The sequence below is a fragment of the Babylonia areolata genome, chromosome 10 (assembly GCF_041734735.1).
Source record: "Babylonia areolata isolate BAREFJ2019XMU chromosome 10, ASM4173473v1, whole genome shotgun sequence".
Taxonomy (NCBI): domain Eukaryota; kingdom Metazoa; phylum Mollusca; class Gastropoda; order Neogastropoda; family Buccinidae; genus Babylonia; species Babylonia areolata.
This window is the reverse complement of record NC_134885.1, coordinates 9,970,107-9,990,106: the sequence shown is the minus strand read 5'-3', so window position 1 is coordinate 9,990,106 and position 20,000 is coordinate 9,970,107. Positions and strand designations below refer to the sequence as shown.

Sequence of the window (20,000 nt, the reverse complement as noted above, 5' to 3'; positions counted from 1 at the left end):
CACACACACACACACACACACACACACACACACACACACACACACACACACACACACACACACACACACACACACGGGGAGGGAGGGGGTGAGGGAGATAGAGAGAGACAGACTGACCGACCGACAGACAGACAGAGACAGAGACACAGAGAGGAAAGAGTCAAAGGCATGCACACACTGACAAAGAAGAGGCAGCGACAAAGACAGCCAGACAGACAAGACAGACAAAGAAATCCCAAGCTAAATTCAAACGATGCATTCTACTATACCCATCCTACTGTAAGGACCATCTGGTTGGCCGAAAAACAATAGGTAACAAATAGTAAAGAGTGGTAACTCTCTCCATTCACAAGGTACACAACTTCAATTCAGTGTTGCTTACGCTATCGATTCAGCTAGCACACAGGTATATAAAAAAGTACATTGGAACAAACCCAGACACTTTCTTAAAAAAAAAAAAGGAGGTAAACATGTGTTTGCTCTGTATTGTTCATGTGTTTTGCGTGGCTTGTTCAGGACTAAAGAGGCTATGCCAGTGTTCAATAAAAGCTATTTTGTGTTTGCACATTTCTTTTGTCTTGGATGTTGTGTGCACATGTGAAATGATCGGTGTAGGGATAGGCCCGGCTAACGACCCCAGACTTTGACCCCCACAACCAAGTCCCCCACCACACCGACACCCCAGGACTTTGACCCTAACAACCATGACCCCCACAATGCTGACGACCCCAAGACCTTGACCCCCCACAACCACGACCCGCACCAAGCTAACACCCCAAGACCTTGACCCAAACAACCATGACCCGCACCAAGCTAACACCCCAAGACCTTGACGCCCATAACCATGACCCCCCCAACACAACATTGACACCCCGAGCCGAGACCTTAACCCCACACACCACGCTGACGACCCCAAGACCTTGACCTCCACAAACCCTGACCTCCCCCAACACGCTGCCCTCCAACACCAATAACCTTGACCCCTAAGAGCAGAGCCACCGACCATGACGTGTCCACCGAAGGTGTCCCTCTTGAATCTGTCGCACATCTTGTCGTTCTTCTCGGACTTGGTTCGCTCCTTGCAGGTGTCCTCCAGGACACCCTCGATCAGGATGGAGCGGCTCAGCATGGCCACCTCGCCCCGCTCGTCCACGTTGTAGGTGAAGTTCCCGTAGTGCATTACCGCCAGAGACTCTGTGACAACAACGGTGGGCGGGGTGGTGGGTGGGTAGAAAGGAGTTGGGGTGGGGGTGGGGGTGGGGACAGTCTGTGTCACAAGGGGAAAACAGTCTGTGTCCAGGGGAAAGTAGTTTATGTTACAGGGGGAATGCGGTCTGTATTACAATAGTCTGTGTTACAACAGTCTGTGTCACAGGGGAATACATTCTGGGTGGGGGTGGGTGGGGGGGGTGGAGGGGGGGGGGGGAAACAGTCTGTGACACACGAGTCTGTGTCACAGCGGAATACATTCTGTTTTAACAGGCTGTGTTACAGGGGAAAACAGTCTGTGTCATAGGGGTAAAAACACTCTGTGTCACAGGGGAAAACAGTCTGTGTCACAGGGGAAAACAGTCTGTGCTATGGGGGTAAAAGCAGTCTGTGTTATAGGGGTAAAGACAGTCTGTGTCAGAGGGAAAAACAGTCTGTGTTATAGGGGTAAAAACAGTCTGTGTCATAGGGGAAAACAGTCTGTGTCATAGGGGAAAACAGTCTGTGTCATAGGGGTAAAAACAGTCTGTGTCATAGGGGTAAAAACAGTCTGTGTTATAGGGAAAAACAGTCTGTGTTATAAGGGGTAAAAACAGTCTGTGTTATAAGGGGTAAAAACAGTCTGTGTCATAGGGGAAAACAGTCTGTGTCATAGGGGCAAAAACAGTCTGTGTTATAGGGGTAAAAACAGTCTGTGTCATAGGGGTAAAAACAGTCTGTATCACAGGGGTAAAAACAGTATGTGTCATAGGGGTAAAAACAGTCTGTGTCATAGGGGAAAACAGTCTGTGTCATAGGGGTAAAACAGTCTGTGTCACAGGGGAAAAACAGTCTGTGTCATAGGGGAAAAACAGTCTGTGTCACAGGGGTAAAAACAGTATGTGTCATAGGGGAAAACAGTCTGTGTCATAGGGGTAAAACAGTCTGTGTCATAGGGGTAAAAACAGTCTGTGTCATAGGGGAAAAACAGTCTGTGTCAGAGGGAAAAACAGTCTGTGTTATAGGGGAAAACAGTCTGTGTCATAGGGGAAAACAGTCTGCGTCATAGGGGAAAACAGTCTGTGTTATAGGGGTAAAAACAGTCTGTGTCATAGGGGAAAACAGTCTGTGTCACAGGGGAAAACAGTCTGTGTCATAGGGGTAAAAACAGTCTGTGTCACAGGGGAAAACAGTCTGTGTCATAGGGGAAAACAGTCTGTGTCATAGGGGAAAACAGTCTGTGTCATAGGGGAAAACAGTCTGTGTCACAGGGGAAACAGTCTGCGTCAAAGGGAACAGTTTGCGTCATAGGGGTAAAAATAGTCTGTGTCACAGGGGAAAACACGTCTGTGTTATAGGGGTAAAAACAGTCTGTGTCATAGGGGAAAACAGTCTGTGTCATAGGGGAAAACAGTCTGTATCACAGGGGTAAAAACAGTATGTGTCATAGGGGTAAAAACAGTCTGTGTCATGGGGTAAAAACAGTCTGTATCACAGGGGTAAACAGTCTGCGTCATAGTGGAAAATAGTCTGTGTCTTAGGGGAAAACAGTCTGTATCACAGGGGTAAACAGTCTGCGTCATAGTGGAAAATAGTCTGTGTCATAGGGGAAAACAGTCTGTGTCATAGGGGAAAACAGTCTGTGTCATAGGGGAAAACAGTCTGCGTCATAGGGGTAAAAACAGTCTGTGTCATAGGGGTAAAAACAGTCTGTGTCATAGGGGTAAAAACAGTCTGTGTCACAGGGGAAAACAGTCTGCGTCATAGTGGAAAATAGTCTGTGTCACAGGGGAAAACAGTATGTGTCATAGGGGAAAACAGTCTGTGTCACAGGGGAAAACAGTCTGTGCTATGGGGGTAAAAGCAGTCTGTGTTATAGGGGTAAAGACAGTCTGTGTCAGAGGGAAAAACAGTCTGTGTTATAGGGGTAAAACAGTCTGTGTCACAGGGGAAAACAGTCTGTGTCACAGGGGCAAACAGTCTGTGTTATAGGGGTAAAAACAGTCTGTGTCAGAGGGAAAAACAGTCTGTGTTATAGGGGAAAACAGTCTGCGTCAAAGGGAACAGTTTGCGTCATAGGGGTAAAAACAGTCTGTGTCACAGGGGGGAAAAGTCTGTGTCTTAGGGGAAAACAGTCTGTGTCACAGGGGGGAAAAGTCTGTGTCATAGGGGAAAACACTCTGTGGCACAGGGGTAAAAACAAACGGTATTGCAGGGGTAAAAACAGTCTGTGTCACAGGGGTAAAAACAATTTGTATTACAGGGGTAAAAACAGTCTGTCATAAGGGTAAAAACAGTCTGTGTCATAGGGGTAAAACAGTCTGTGTCATAGGGGTAAAACAGTCTGTATCACAGGGGAAAACAGTCTGTGTCGTAGGTTAAAAAAAAGTCTGTGTCACAGGGGGAAACAGTCTGTGTCATAGGGGTAAAAACAGTTTGTGTCATCGGGCTAAAAACAGTCTGTGTCACAGGGGAAAACAGTTTGCGTCAAAGGGGGGAAAACAGTCTCTGTCACAAGGGAAAACAGTTTGCGTCAAAGGGGAAAACGGTTTGCGTCAAAGGGGGAAAAACAGTCTGCGTCAAAGGGGAAAGCAGTTTGCGTCAAAGGGGGAAAAACAGTCTGCGTCACAGGGGAAAACAGTCTGCGTCAAAGGGGGGGAAACAGTCTGCGTCACAGGGGAAAACAGTTTGCGTCAAAGGGAGAAAAACAGTCTGCGTCACAGGGGAAAACAGTTTGCGTCAAAGGGGGAAAAACAGTCTGCGTCACAGGGGGAAAACAGTCTGCGTCAAAGGGGGGGAAACAGTCTGCGTCACAGGGGAAAACAGTTTGCGTCAAAGGGAGAAAAACAGTCTGCGTCACAGGGGGAAAACAGTCTGCGTCAAAGGGGGAAAAACAGTCTGCGTCACAGGGGAAAACAGTTTGCGTCAAAGGGGGAAAAACAGTCTGCGTCACAGGGGAAAGCAGTTTGCGTCAAAGGGGGAAAAACAGTCTGCGTCACAGGGGAAAACAGTTTGCGTCAAAGGGGGAAAAACAGTCTGCGTCACAGGGGGAAAACAGTCTGCGTCAAAGGGGGAAAAACAGTCTGCGTCACAGGGGAAAACAGTTTGCGTCAAAGGGGGGAAAACAGTCTGCGTCACAGGGGAAAACAGTTTCCGTCAAAGGGGGGAAAACAGTCTGCGTCACAGGGGAAAACAGTTTCCGTCAAAGGGGGGAAAACAGTCTGCGTCACAAGGGAAAACAGTTTGCGTCAAAGGGGGGAAAACAGTCTGTGTCAAAACAGTCTGTCTGGGCGAGAATTTTATTATAGTGAAGAGTGTTTTGCCCCAAGTTACACTCCCACTCTCTCGGCCAAGAGAGTTTTTTTTAGGACAGTCAGCGTTGGGATAGTTCCCTAAGGCCAACTAGCCCCCTAAGGCTGCAGCCACTAAGAGCCAGTGCAAGCTAACCTCTTACTCATGGTCCTTCACAAAAGAATAATGTGTAACTGAATTCCCATTATGATAATAATAATAATGGATACTTATATAGCACACTATCCAGAAATCTGCTCTAGGTGCTTTACAAAAACGCTTTTGTTAACATAAAACATTATATCTATGTTACATACACACACCAAAATGTGACCACACACACACACACACACACACACACACACACACACACACACACACACACGCACGCACGCACACACACACACACACACACACACACACACACACACACACACTGCATACATACATTTTAACATACATGTGTATCTAACAGCTACCCTAACACATACGCACACATAGGCAGGCACAAACGTACATAAACACACGCACACACAATACACATTCATATACATGCATGTAGTTATGTACACATACATATGTATACACACATAGTCAAGTACACCTAACGAAAAGGAAGTGGACCTGCCACAACTGAACTTATTTCTGAGGGAAAAGGTGAGTTTTGAGACCAGATTTAAAAGATGCGAGGGAATCAGAATGACGGAGGTTATCCCATTGTAGTAGAGAAAACCATTGATCATACAGCTCACACCTTGCTGTTGGCCTAACTAATCTCTAATAATTATAAGCCGAGGCTTGAGGCTTACATATATACGTGTCAGTTGCTATTTCTCGCAATTATTATTGCCTGAAAGATGAGATAATAGATCGCTGGAGAGTTCCGCGCGTCACATGATCTGTGCTCTCGAAGTTGATTGGCTCTCCGAAATTTCGAGCAACAAAGGCGATCGAGAGAGACAGAACGTGTGAAACAGCAGGCTTTTTTTGTTTTTCGATTTTAAAAAAAACTCGTTTTAGGTGTGTGCATACGATGGCATTCATCAACCCGAATTTGGTTGTAGCAATAGAGGCTATCAACTGAAGAAATGGAGGACAAGCACATGTTTGTTTCTTTTGTCCATGTCGATCGCCTTTGGCATTGCTCGAATTTCGAGTAAAAGTGAGATGCGCATGTGCAAGATCCAAGATGGTCGCGGAACTCTCCAGCTTGTCTTTGTACCAGTTGTGTCCATGATCTGTGCAGGTGGTCCTGACCAGAGCAGGGAGAGGGGGTGGTAGGGGGGGGGGGGGGGTGGACAAACTTACCGTTAAGTCGGACATGTCTTTTGGAGCAGTCATTGCATTTCACAATGGACCGGATTTCCGCTTGCTTCCAGTCGTAGTCAGTGGAAGTCAGTACCACCTCGTCACCTGTCAAGCATCATCATCATCATCATCATCATCATCATCATCATCATCATCGTCGTCGTCGTCGTCGTCATCATCATCATCATCATCGTCGTCCTCCTCCTCCTCCTCCTCCTCCTCATCATCATCATCGTCATCAACATCATCGTCATCACCAACGCCTTCATCAACAGCTCCAACTATTTTGTTGGAATGTTGGGGGTGATGCATGATTCAGAAATTTGCCAACAGGGTGGTTAGGAGGCTAGGGAGGGTGCGGTAGTAGTAGTAGTAGTAGTAGTAGTAGTAGTAGGAAGAGGAGGAGGAGGGAGTAATAGTAGTAGAAGGAGGAGGAGATAGTAGGAGGAGGAGGGGGAGGAGGAGGAATAATAGTAGTAGTAGCAGGGGGAGATAGTAATAGTAGGAGGAGGAGTAATAGGAGGAGGAGGAGGGAGTAATAGTAGTAGAAGGAGGAGGAGATAGTAGTAGGAGGAGGGGGAGGAGGAGGAATAATAGTAGTAGTAGAAGGGGGAGATAGTAGTAGTAGGAGGAGGAGAAGTAATAGTAGGAGGAGGAGGGGATAGTAGTAGTAGTAGGAGGAGGAGGAGATAGTTGGAGGAGGAGGAGGAATAATACTAATAGTAGCAGGGGGAGATAGTAGTAGTAGTAGTAGGAGGAGTAATAGGAGGAGGAATAATAGTAGTAGTAGCAGGGGGAGATAGTAGTAGTAGGAGGAGGAGAAGTAATAGTAGGAGGAGGAGGAGGGGATAGTAGTAGTAGTAGTAGTAGTAGTAGTAGTAGTAGTAGTAGTAGGAGGAGGAGGAGGAGATAGAAGGAGGAGGGGGAGTAATAGTAGTAGAAGGAGGAAGAGATAGGAGGAGGAGGAGGAGATAGTAGTAGGAGGAGGAGAAGTAGGAGTAGCAGTAGTAGTAGGAGGAGGAGGAGGAGTAATAGTAGCGGTAGTAGTAGGAGGAGGAGGAGGAGGAGGAGCAGGAGGATGCTTCATTATTGAACACCTATCTTCAGACAAAGACCAGACTCCAATATTTAAACAAACCTTCTTCTTCTTCTGCGTTCGTGGGCTGCAACTCCCACGTTCACTCGTATATGCGCGAGTGGGCTTTTACGTGTACGACCGTTTTTAACCCGCCATGTAGGCAGCCATACTCCGCTTTCGGGGGTGTGCATGCTGGGTATGTTCTTGTTTCCATAACTCACCGAACGCTGACATGGATTACAGGATCTTTAACGTGCGTATTTGATCTTCTGCTTGCGTATACACACGAAGGGGGTTCAGGCACTAGCAGGTCTGCACATATGTTGACCTGGGAGATCGGAAAAATCTCCACCCTTTACCCACCAGGCGCCGTCACCGTGATTCGAACCCGGGACCCTCAGATTGAGAGTCCAACGCTTTAACCACTCGGCTTAAACAAACCCGACTTGGTGGGCAGGCCAGAGTATGTATGAATGGTAAGGGCACTTAGCTACAACGTGGAAGAGGGAGGTCAAAAAGGGTGGTGGATGAAGCTGGAATTTACCCGCACAGTCATAATTCGCCCCCCACCCCACCCCCCACCCCCCATCTTTCACTAAACTTCACTAAACATAGAATGGTGATCTGGACACTAGACCTTCGGATGAGATGACAAACCGAGGGTCCCATTGTGTGGCATACTCACTCACTTAACGCATTTAAAAGAACCCACGGCAATAAGAGACTTGATCCTGAGGGGAAAAAAACACACATAGTAAAACCAGTCTGAAAAGCGCGCGCGCACGCACACACGCGTGTGTGTGTGTGTGTGTGTGTGTGTGTGTGTGTGTGAGTGTGTGTGTGCGTGCGTGCGTGCGTGCGTGCGTGTGTGTGTGTGTGTGTGTGTGACACTAACTGCCTTGCCATTGCTGTTGTGTGTGTGTGTGTGTGTGTGTGTGTGTGTGTGTGTGTGTGTGTGTGTGTGTGTGTGTGTGTGTGTGTGTGTGTGTGTGTGTGTGTGTGTGTGTCTGTCTGCCTGTCTGTCTGTCTGTCAGTGTTGGTGTGTCGATGTGTATCTGTATATGTGCGTGTTCGTGTGTATCTGTGTGTGTATGTGTGTGTGTGTGTGTGTGTGTGTGTGTGTGTGTGTGTGTGTGTGTGTGTGTGTGTGTGTGTGCGTTTTTTGTGTTTTGTTTCTTTGTTGTTTGGGGGGATTTCGTTTTTGTCTTGTGTGTTTTTTGGGTGTGTGTGTGTGTGTGTGTGTGAGAGAGAGGGGGAGAGCGTGTGTGTGCTTGCGCGCGCGCGTGTATATGCGTGCGTGTATGGGAGAGATACACGCAGCTAGGACAGCACAGGTCAGGCCAGGACAAATCAGGTCAGGACAGGACATGTCAGGTCAGGACAGGACAGGTCAGGTCAGGACAGGACAGGACAGGTCAGGACAGGACAGGACAGGAACTTTACCCGGCAGCCAGCCCTGCACCTCCTCCGCCAGGGTCAGCTTGGGGAAGGCCGCGTCCTCGTGCAGGACCCGAAACATGGTGGACTTGGCCACCGTCCAGTAGTCCCTGGCCACCTGTCGTCACACCCCCACCATCCCAACACCACCGCAACACCATCATAACCACCTTCTTCTTTGATATGAGAATTAATATAATTTTCAATGCAACGGGAGGGTGGTTGAAGGGGGAAGGGGGCGGTGGGGGTGGGGGTGGGGCTAAGGGAGGGGGGACTAAGGGGGGGGGGGGTAGGGCGGGTAGGCAAGGCAATGTAAGACAAAGAAAACCAAGGGCAGGGTAAGGCAAGATATGGCAGGACAGGAGAGAGCCAGGGAGGACAGGCCAAGGCAGGACAGGACAGGGCAGGCCAAGGCAAGGCAAGGCAAGGTAAGACAAAGAAAAACAAGAGAGGCAAGGCCTTCAAGACTCACTTGTGATAGATTAAGTCCCCTTGCATTAATTACAGAGTAATTTCCCTTTTTTACTATCTGCACCAAAACATTTGCAAAATAAATAAAAATTCCATGCTTAGCAAAAGAAGTTCCCGTTTGAACAAAAAATGATAATAATGACTGCTCTTGTTGTTGTGTCAGAATATCAGATCAAAGTGCCAAGTTTAGAGAATACAAAAAATATAAATATAACAGTAAATGCAGTTTGCATATAATTAGGCTTATTTATTATTTGTTTGTGCCCATCCCAGAGGTGCAATATTGTATTAAACAAGATGACTGGAAAGAACTGAATTTTTCCTATTTTTATGCCTAATTTGGTGTCAACTGACAAAGTATTTGCAGAGAAAATGTCAATGTTAAAGTTTACCACGGACACACACACACACACAGACACACACACACACACACACACACACACACACACACACACACACACACACACACACACACACACACACACACACACACACACACACACACACACACACACACACACAAAACCGAACACCGGGTTAAAACATAGACTCACTTTGTTTACACAAGTGAGTCAAAAAAAGCAAGGGGAACACAAGACAAGACAAGACAGGGCAGGACGTGGCAAGGCAAGGCAAGGAAAGACAAAGACAAGCAAGAGGAACTAAAGACAAGACGAGACGGGACAGGACAGAGCAAGGCAAGGAAGGGCAATGCAGTGCAAGACAAAGACAAGGCAAGGCAGGACAAGGCAATGCAATATTATATAAGGCAGGACAGGGCAAGGCAATGCAATACATGGCAAGACAGGGCAAGGCAATGCAGGACAAGGCAGGGCAATGCAATACGAGGCAGGACAAGGCAAGGCAAGGCAATGCAATACAAAGCAAGGCAAAGCATGGCAAGGCGAGGCAATGCAATACAAGACAGGACAAGGCAATGCGATGCAAGGCAAGGCAGGGCAAGGCAAGGCAAGGCACGGCAAGGCATGCAATACAAGGCAGGACAAGGCAAGGCAATGCAATACAAGGCAGGGCAAGGCAAGGCAATGCAATACAAGGCAGGGCAAGGCAAGGCAATGCAATACAAGGCAGGACAAGGCAATGCGATGCAATACAAGGCAGGCCAAGGCAAGGCAATGCAAGGCAGGGCAATGCAAGGCAGGGCAAGGCAATGCAATACAAGGCAGGGCAAGGCAAGGCAATACAAGGCAGGCCAAGGCAATGCAATACAAGGCAGGCCAAGGCAAGGCAATGCAATACAAGGCAGGGCAAGGCAAGGCAAGGCAATACAGGGAAAGGCAAGGCAAGGCATGGTAAGGCAATGCAATACAAGTCAGGGCAAAGCCAGGCAATGCAATACAAGGCAGGACAAGGCATACAAAACAAGGCAGGTCAAGTCAAGGGAATGCAATACAAGACAGGACAAGGCAATGCGATGCAATGCAAGGCAAGGCATGGCAAGGCAATACAAGGCAGGACAAGGCAATAAGAGGCAGGACAAGGCAAGGCAAGCAGGACAAGGCAAGGCAATGCAATACACAGCAGACCAAGACAAGGCAATGCAATACAAGGCAGGGCAAGTCAAGGGAATGCAATACAAGACAGGGCAAGTCAAGGGAATGCAATACAAGACAGGACAAGGCAATGCGATGCAATGCAAGGCAAGGCATGGCAAGGCAATACAAGGCAGGACAAGGCAATAAGAGGCAGGACAAGGCAAGGCAAGCAGGACAAGGCAAGGCAATGCAATACACAGCAGACCAAGACAAGGCAATGCAATACAAGGCAGGGCAAGGCAATACGAGGCAGGACAATGCAATGCAAGGCAGGGCAAGGCAAGGTAATGCAATACAAGCCAGGGCAAGGCGAGGCAATAAATACAAGGCAGGACAAGGCAAGGCAGTGCAATACAAGGCAGGGCAAGGCAAGGCAATTTAATACAAGGCAGGACAAGGCAAGGCAATGAATACAAGGCAGGCCAAGGCAAGGCAATGAATACAAGGCAGGCCAAGGCAATGGAAAGCAGGTCAAGGCAAGGCAATGCAATACAAGGCAGGGCAAGGCAATGGAAAGGAGGTCAAGGCAAGGCAATGCAATACAAGGCAGGACAAGGCAAGGGAAAGCAGGTCAAGGCAAGGCAATGCAATACAAGGCAGGTCAAGGCAATGGAAGGCAGGTCAAGGCAAGGCAATGCAATACAAGGCAGGGCAAGGGAAGGCAATGCAATACAAGGCAAGGCAATTCAATACAAGGCAGGGCAAGGCAATGAATGGCAGGTCAGGGCAAGGCAATGCAATTCGAGTCAGGGCGCAGCAAGGCAAGACAAGACTTGGGCAGGATGAGGCAAGGCAAGGCAGTGCAATACAAGGCAGGGCAGGACAAGGCAATGTAAGGCAGGTCAAGGGAAGGCAATGCAATACAAGGCAGGACAGGGCAAGGCAAGACAAGACTTGGGCAGGATGAGGCAGGGCAAGGCAAGGCAAGACAAGACTTGCGCAGGATGAGGCAGGGCAAGGCAAGGCAAGACAAGACTTGGGCAGGATGAGGCAGGGCAAGGCAAGGCAAGACAAGACTTGGGCAGGATGAGGCAGGGCAAGGCAAGGCAAGACAAGACTTGGGCAGGATGAGGCAGGGCGTGGCAAGGCAAGACAAGACTTGGGCAGGATGAGGCAGTGCAAGGCAAGGTAAGACAAACAAATAAATGCAAGGGGAGCACAAGGCAAGACCAAACAAGACAAATCAGGACAGGGCAGGGCAGGGCAGGGAAGGGAAGGGCAAGGCAAGACGAAACAAGACAAATCAGGACAGTGCAGGGCAGGGCAGGGCAGGGCAGGGCAAGGCAAGACCAAACAAGACAAATCAGGACAGGGCAGGGCAGGGCAGGGAAGGGAAGGGCAGGACTGGGCAGGGCAGGGCAAGACAAAACAAGACAAGACAAGACAAGACAAGACGAAAAGATACAACAAGATACTCCAACCCAAAGCAAGACATAATCTTTATTGCCAAGATTCAATCTAAACCTGTGCTGCGTTTCTGTTTATTTGTTTGTGTGTTGTTGTTGTTGTTGTTGTTGTTGTTGTTTTGTTTGTTTTTTTTATTACACAGAGCATAGAAAAGAGAGACACAAAAAGCAAACAACAGAAAAGCAAAGAAAAAAAAAGGCAAAGTTATATATTACAAGAAAAAAAAAATTGCAACCCCCTGCAAATATGTACATGGATAAATGATGTCGAATAAATCATTTTGAGTGTAAAGAAGTGGACGAAGGAAGAGAGAGACAGAGAGAGACAGACAGACAGAGAGAGAGAGAAACACTGAAACACTGAAGTGTTTAATATCATTAGCTGAAAAGCTTTGGTGACATAATAGGTACTAATCAGAACAAAATGGTGCAAAATATATGAAATGGAACAGAAAACGAGAGAAAAAAAAACAACCATAGAAATGAAACAACATACAATAAGAGATTTGCGGCACTTTGTCATTAGCTTAATTAAAGTACATGTGACAGAGGGGGAGGGAGGGGGGGTGGTAATGAGCCTTTTTTTTTCAGTCGTCCGTCTCCAAGGTTTGGACAGAACACAGAAAACAAAGTACAGATAAATCATGTAATAAATATTTACGCATGTAACATCGACACACATCATATCAATACAAACACATTCTAAAGTCGACACCCTATCATATCTCTACAAGCACACACTAAAGTACATATAAATCCTGAAATAATTATATATACCTCAACATCGAAACCCATCATATCAATACGAACACATCAAATAATTACAATGTCGAGACTGACCATCCAAATGTAGCCCTTCCTTTTTATCTATGCTTTTTTTTTCCTCATAGAACCCATACTAACTTTTAATTGATTAATGAATATTTGGATCGATGGTGGACATTTTCCGTGTATCTATTGCCTCGGATACATATTTTGCAAGTGAAAGTATCATATCTTCATTTTCTGTCATCAGTATGCCGAACAAATAATTATTTTCTCTGCACTGAAGCTGAATTGAATTTTTTTTTTTTTTTTTTCATCGTATCTTTTACAGTTAAATATAAAATAATTTTCATCTTCTGGGCTTTCGCCACACATTGGGCAAGGAGATGTTGCTACGTCTGAATCGATCCATCTTCTGTTAGCATTCAGTCCAAATGCTCTCATTCGAAAGAGTGAGACAGACAGAAAGACAGACAGACAGACAGACAGACATAGCCAAAAACAGAGATAAGCGGAAAGAGACAGAGAGAGCGTCGGAGAGACAGAGAGAAACAGACAGAGCGAGACACACACACACACACACACACACACACACACACACACCAAATATGCTGTCTTGTCTTGTCTTGCCTTCTCTCACTCTCTCTCTCTCTCTCTCTCTCTCTCTGTGTGTGTGTGTGTGTGTGTGTGTTGTGTGTGTGTGTGGGGAGAGAGAGAGAGAGAGAGAGAGAGAGAGAGAGAGAGAGAGAGAGAAGGCAAGACAAAACAAGACAAGACAAAATATTTGGTGTGTGTGTGTGTGTGTGTGTGTGTGTGTGTGTGTGTGTGTGTGTCTGTCTGTCTGTCTGTCTGTCTGTCTGTGTCTCTCTGTCTGTCTGTCTCTGTCTGTCTGTCTGTCTGTCTCTGTGTGTGTGTGTGTGTGTGTGTGTGTGTGTGTGTGTGTGTGTGTGTGTGTGTGTGTGTAAATTTGCATTACTGATGGCTGCCGAAAACAAGCCAATAGTGATGAATGTTGGAGAACTTCGTACATAAAGCTCTTGCCATAAGGAGGCAGAGTTTAAGTTAGTGATGCATTATGTTTGTGCACTCCATTTGTAAAGGACCAAGGCCTATACAATTTAACCATTTGTGTCCCTTGCCTCTCTCTCTCTTCTCTCTCTCTCTCTCTCTCTCTCTCTCTCTCTGTGTGTGTGTGTGTGTGTGTGTGTGTTGTGTGTGTGTGTGGGGAGAGAGAGAGAGAGAGAGAGAGAGAGAGAGAGAGAGAGAGAGAGAGAGAGAGAGAAGGCAAGACAAAACAAGACAAGACAAAATATTTGGTGTGTGTGTGTGTGTGTGTGTGTGTGTGTGTGTGTGTGTGTGTGTGTGTGTGTGTGTGTCTGTCTGTCTGTCTGTCTGTCTGTCTGTCTGTGTCTCTCTGTCTGTCTGTCTCTGTCTGTCTGTCTGTCTGTCTGTCTCTGTCTGTGTGTGTGTGTGTGTGTGTGTGTGTGTGTGTGTGTGTGTGTGTGTGTGTGTGTGTGTGTGTGTGTGTGTGTGTGTGTGTGTGTGTGTGTAAATTTGCATTACTGATGGCTGCCGAAAACAAGCCAATAGTGATGAATGTTGGAGAACTTCGTACATAAAGCTCTTGCCATAAGGAGGCAGAGTTTAAGTTAGTGATGCATTATGTTTGTGCACTCCATTTGTAAAGGACCAAGGCCTATACAATTTAACCATTTGTGTCCCTTGCCTCTCTCTCTCTTCTCTCTCTCTCTCTCTCTCTCTCTCTCTCTCTCTCTCTCTCTCACACTCACACCCACACACTCACACACACACACACATACATGTGGTCTGGACGCTAGTCATTCGGATGAGACGATAAACCGAGGTCCCGTGTGCAGCATGCACTTAGCGCACGTAAAAGAACCCACGGCAACAAAAGGATTGTTCCTGGCAAAATTCTGTAAAAAAAAAAAATCCACTTCGATAGGAAAAGCAAATAAAACCGCACGCAGGAAAAAATACAAAAAAATGGGTGGCGCTGTAGTGTAGCGACGTGCTCTCCCTGGGAAGAGCAGCCCGAATTTCACACAGAGAAATCTGTCGTGATAAAAAGAAATACAAATACAAATACAAATACTTACAGTGAAAAGACGTTAAACTAAAGAACGAACGAACACACACACACACACCAACCAACCCCCACACACGCACAACACCTCTCCCCTCGACCCCCACCCCCCGCCAACCCCTCCCCTCCCACACATACACCCCCCCCCCACACACACACACACACACTCACACACACACACACACACACACACACACACACACACACACACACACACACACACACACTAACAGACCTGAAAGACGATGTGCTTCCGTGGATCATGGAGCTGCAGGAAGTGAAGAGGGGCTGGGTTTTCCGGCATAGTCTTCTTCTTCGTGGCCACGTTCTTCTCCACCGAATCCGTTACCGTGCTGGAGTTTCCTGGAGACACACCACATCACACACATCACCACATGGTGAGTTTCCTGGAGACACACCACATCACACATCACCGCATGGTGAGTTTCCTGGAGACACACCGCATCACACATCACCGCATGGTGAGTTTCCTGGAGACACACCACATCACACATCACCACATGGTGAGTTTCCTGGAGACACACCACATCACACATCACCACATGGTGACACACTGTGACAAACCACCACATCACACATCGCTACATACGTGGAGTGATGGCCCAGAGGTATAACGCGTCCGTCTAGGAAGCGAGAGAATCTGAGCGCGCTGGTTCCAATTATGGCTCAGCCGCTGATATTTTCTCCACCCTCTACTAGACCTTGAGTGATGGTCTGGACGTTAAGTCATTCGGATGAGACGATAAACCGAGGTCCCGTGTGCAGCATGCACTTAGCGCACGTAAAAGAACCCACGGCAACAAAAAGGTTGTTCCTGGCAAATTTCTGTAAAATAGGAAAAACAAATAAAACTACACGCAGGAAAATATTTTTAAAAAAAGAAAAGAAAAGAAAAAAAAAGGTGGCCGCTTTAGTGTGGCGACGCGATCTCCCTGGGGAGAGCAGCCCGAATTTCACACAGAGAAATATGTTGTGATAAAAAGAAATACAAATACAAATACAAAATACGCTTGTGGACAGAAAACAAGCAACCAAAACAAAAACATGAAAGGCACTGTACTGTGGCGACAAGCTCAATTCCCGGGAACAGGATCACGATCTTCACACAGAAAAATCTCTTGTGACAAGAAGTAAAAACAGTACAATGCAATACAATACAATTCAATGCAATGCAATGCAAAACAAAACAATGCAATACAGTACAATATAATACAGGTCTATTTTGAACAGTGCAATACAGTACAATACAGTACAATGCAATACAATACAATTAAATGCAATGCAAAACAAAACAATGCAATACAGTACAATATAATACAGGTCTATTTTGAACAGTGCAATACAGTACAATACAGTACAATGCAATACAATACAATTAAATGCAATGCAAAACAAAACAATGCAATACAGTACAATATAATACAAGTCTATTTTGAACAGTGCAGTACAGTACAGTACAGTACACAGTACAGTACAGTACATTAGAGTACAGTACAACGCAATGCAATACAATAGAATACAGAACAGTACAACACGTCACAATTGCCCACACTACACGACACAACATAACACTAAACAGTGTCTAAAAGAGAGAGAGGGACAGACAGACAGACAGACAGACAGACATAAACAGAGACAGAGAGAGACAGACAGAGTGAAGGAGACGGAGACAGACAGACAGACATAAACAGAGACAGAGAGAGACAGACAGAGTGAAGAAGAGGGGGAGAGACAGACACAGAGAGAGAAGAGAGAAGAGACAGAGAAACAGACACACAGACACACAGACACACAAACACGTACACAGAGAGATACAGATACAGAGAGACAGAGAGAGACAAACACACACACACACACACACACACACACACACACACACACACACACACACACACACACACACACACACACACACACACACACACACGTTCACAGACAGATACAGATACAGAGAGACAGACAGAGACAAACACACACACACACACACACACACACACACACACACACACACACACACACACACACACACACACACACAGACGTTCACAGACAGATACAGACAAAGACAGATAGGCACACACACACACACACACGCGCGCGCGCGTGCGTTCACAGACAGATACAAAGACAGACAGACAGACAGACAGACAGACAGACACACACACACACACACACACACACACACACACACACACACACACACACACGTTCACAGACAGATAGAGATACACACACACACACACACACACACACACACACACACAGAAAGACAGAGAGACAGAGACACAGAGGGAGAGAGAGGGGGAGAGAGAGAGAGAGAGAGAGACAGAAAGCAAAAGGGGTGATAGTGGGGAAAAAAAAAAAAAAAAAAAACTCTCACCAATTCTGCCCAGAAAGGCGTAAGCATCTTTTTTGTTCGTGGCCTGAGAGATACGGGATCCGCCCAATCTCTTGACCTCGTTCATCATGGCCTGAGACTTGACCCCAACCCCCGTGTCCCCGTACGTGTACATCCCCAGCACCTTGCCGTCAGGAATGGCTGCTCTCCCAAGTGAGCAGGAGGGAGGGAGGGAGGGAGGGAAAGAACAAGACACGTCAGTTCCAGGTTCAGTTTTTCTTCTTCTTCTTCTTCTTCTTCTTCTTCTTCTTCTTCTTCTTCTTCTTCTTCTTCTTCTTCTTCTTCTTCTTTTTTTTTTTTTTTTTTTCAAGATGTTAGAGTGTGCGGACTGGTCCACTGACACACGCTACAATACACATGCTGTCAAAAAACAAAACAAAAAAAGAAGAAGAAAAAGTAAAGGTAGATGCCCGTTCTTCGCATTAACACGACGCGTTGAATGAATCAATGGATGAATGAATGAATGAATGAATGAATGAATGAACGAACGAACGAACGAACGAACGAATGAATGAATGAATGAATGAATGAATGAATGAATGAACGAACGAACGAATGAATGAATGAATGAATACTCGTATAGCGACTATTCTCGGTCGGAGACCAAGCTCTAAGCGCTTTACAAACAACAAGCTGCCTACCAACATGGGTAGAGCCGAGTGACGGCTGCCCAATATTTGGCGCTCATCAATTTTGTTTCCTGTGTCATTCAATCAGATTTCAGGCACGAACACATATACACGCTCAAATAGACATGTAACATTTTACGTGTATGACTGTTTTGTTTATTTACCCCGCCATGTAGGCAGCCATACTCCTTTTTTCGGGGTGTGTGCATGCTGGGTATGTTATTGTTTTCATTACCCACCGAACGCTGATATGGATTACAGGATCTTGAACGTGAGCATTCGATCTTCTGCGCGCGTATACACACGATGGGGGTTCAGGGCCTAGCAGGTCTACACATATGCTGACCTGGGAGATCGGAAAAAAAAAAAATCTCGACCCTTTACCCACCAGGCGCCGTAACCGAGATTTAAACCCGGGACTCTCAGATTGGAAGTCCAACGCTTTAACCACTCAACTATTGCGCCCATCTTCGGTTTCTTCAGATTCAGTTCCCTTTTCCAAGGGGTGTTGAAGCGTGCGGTGAGGTCCATATGCGCTACACCATCATGCTGGAGAAATTTTTAAAAAAGAAGAAAAAAAAAGGGCATGTTCTTCGCTAAAAACTCAACGCGGTCATCAGGCATTGAGTGTCTTGGCACTGACACAAGGTCTGTTGTAAAACTCCAGCATGAAAAATAACGATGAGAAAAAGCAATAGTCAATAATTGATGAATAAACGATAAATCAAATTAAACTGAAAAAAAAAGAAAAAAAAAGCGTGCACATACACATGCAAGCACAATTTACAAACAAGATTCCAGAATTAAGATTCAAGATTTAATTTCCTTTCACCTTTTTTTCTTGGGGGGGGGGAGTGGTGGGGGGGGGGGGAGAACAAAAACAAACAGTGAAAATAACTAATAAGTGAACTTTATTATCAACATTCATGTAGTCAATACAGCGTCAGATTTTCAAAAAAAAATGTATACCCGTGTTTCGGAGCATACCATAGCATGAATATTTTGAGGAAATTAACGACAAAACCATCTCTTACATTGGTATACTCAAATAATATAGTAGGTATGATGATGATGATGATGAAAACGATAATAATTATCATTATGATAATGATAATAATAATGACGACGATGATAATGATGATATGACAACACAGGCAATCACGCACGCATCCACAAATATATATATATATATATATATATATATATATATATATATATATATATATATATATATATATATATATATATATAAATTTTTAAAAATAACACACACATACACACACTCACACACACACACACACACACACACACACACACACACACACACACACACACACACACACACACACACACACACACACACACACACACGTCGATGACGTACATTTGAAGAAAGCGGGCACTTTAGCATAATCCTTGTCCTTGAAAGAAGCAAAGTCCATGAGGGATCCATTCTCGTTCCACACGATCACGTTCAGTCCAATCGCGTTTACAGCACCCACTCGGTTGGTCTGCCGTTGCCAGAACACATGCTCCAGAGTCAATGCTTTAACAGACGTTTCTTCTTCTTCTTCTTCTTCTTCTTCTTCTTCTTCTTCTTCTTCTTCTTCTTCTTCTTCTTCTTCCACTTCTTCTTCTTCTTCTACGTTCGTGGGCTGCAGCTCCCACGTTCACTTGTATATACGCGAGTGGGCTTTTACGTGTATGACCGTTTTTTAACCCCCCATATAGGCAGCCATACTCCGCTTTCGGGGGGGTGAATGCTGGGTATGTTCTTGTTTCCATAAACCTGACATGAATTACAAGATCTTTAACGTGCGTATTTGATCTTCTGCTTGCGTATACACACGGAAGCGGGTTCAGGCACTAGCAGATCTGCACATAATGTTGACCTGGGAGATCGTAAAAATCTCCACCCTTTACCCACCAGGCGCCGTCACCGTGATTCGAACCCGGGACCCTCAGATTAAAAGTCCAACGCTTTAACCATTCGGCTATTGCACCTGTTTAACAGACGTATGCATGCTAAACATGATGCGCATTGTTATTTCAGTAAAAAAAAGGAGGCAGACTGCATGATAGTCAGTCGTCTCCGACTATGTCAATCAGAACAGCAGAGGAGGCAACAACTGATGTCCTAGATTTCTGGGCTGGTAATTGATTATAAGTGGAGAGTGCCATCCCCACTCTCTCGGCTAGGAGAGCATTAGGACAGTCAGCGTTGGGGGGGGGTTCCCAAAGGCCAACTTGCCTCCAAGACTGAAACACTAACAGCCAGTGCAATCTTGCTTCCTAGTTTGAGAGTCATAGTCCTTCACCAAAAGACTAAGCTGTAAATGACCTCC

The 20,000-nt window shown here is 46.0% G+C and overlaps 1 protein-coding gene across 1 annotated transcript in view; it reads right to left on the bottom strand.

The window, feature by feature from the left end:
* LOC143286765 (cell surface hyaluronidase-like) overlaps window positions 1-20,000 on the bottom strand; it is a 70,913-nt gene that overhangs the window by 42,672 nt on the left and 8,241 nt on the right. Inside the window, exons 5-10 of the mRNA XM_076594526.1 lie at window positions 19,040-19,166; window positions 17,009-17,167; window positions 14,843-14,970; window positions 8,309-8,420; window positions 5,788-5,892; window positions 1,004-1,194 (exon numbers count right to left, since the gene is read on the bottom strand). Coding sequence (XP_076450641.1) covers window positions 1,004-1,194; window positions 5,788-5,892; window positions 8,309-8,420; window positions 14,843-14,970; window positions 17,009-17,167; window positions 19,040-19,166 — 822 coding nt within the window. The remainder of the gene's footprint in view (window positions 1-1,003; window positions 1,195-5,787; window positions 5,893-8,308; window positions 8,421-14,842; window positions 14,971-17,008; window positions 17,168-19,039; window positions 19,167-20,000) is intronic.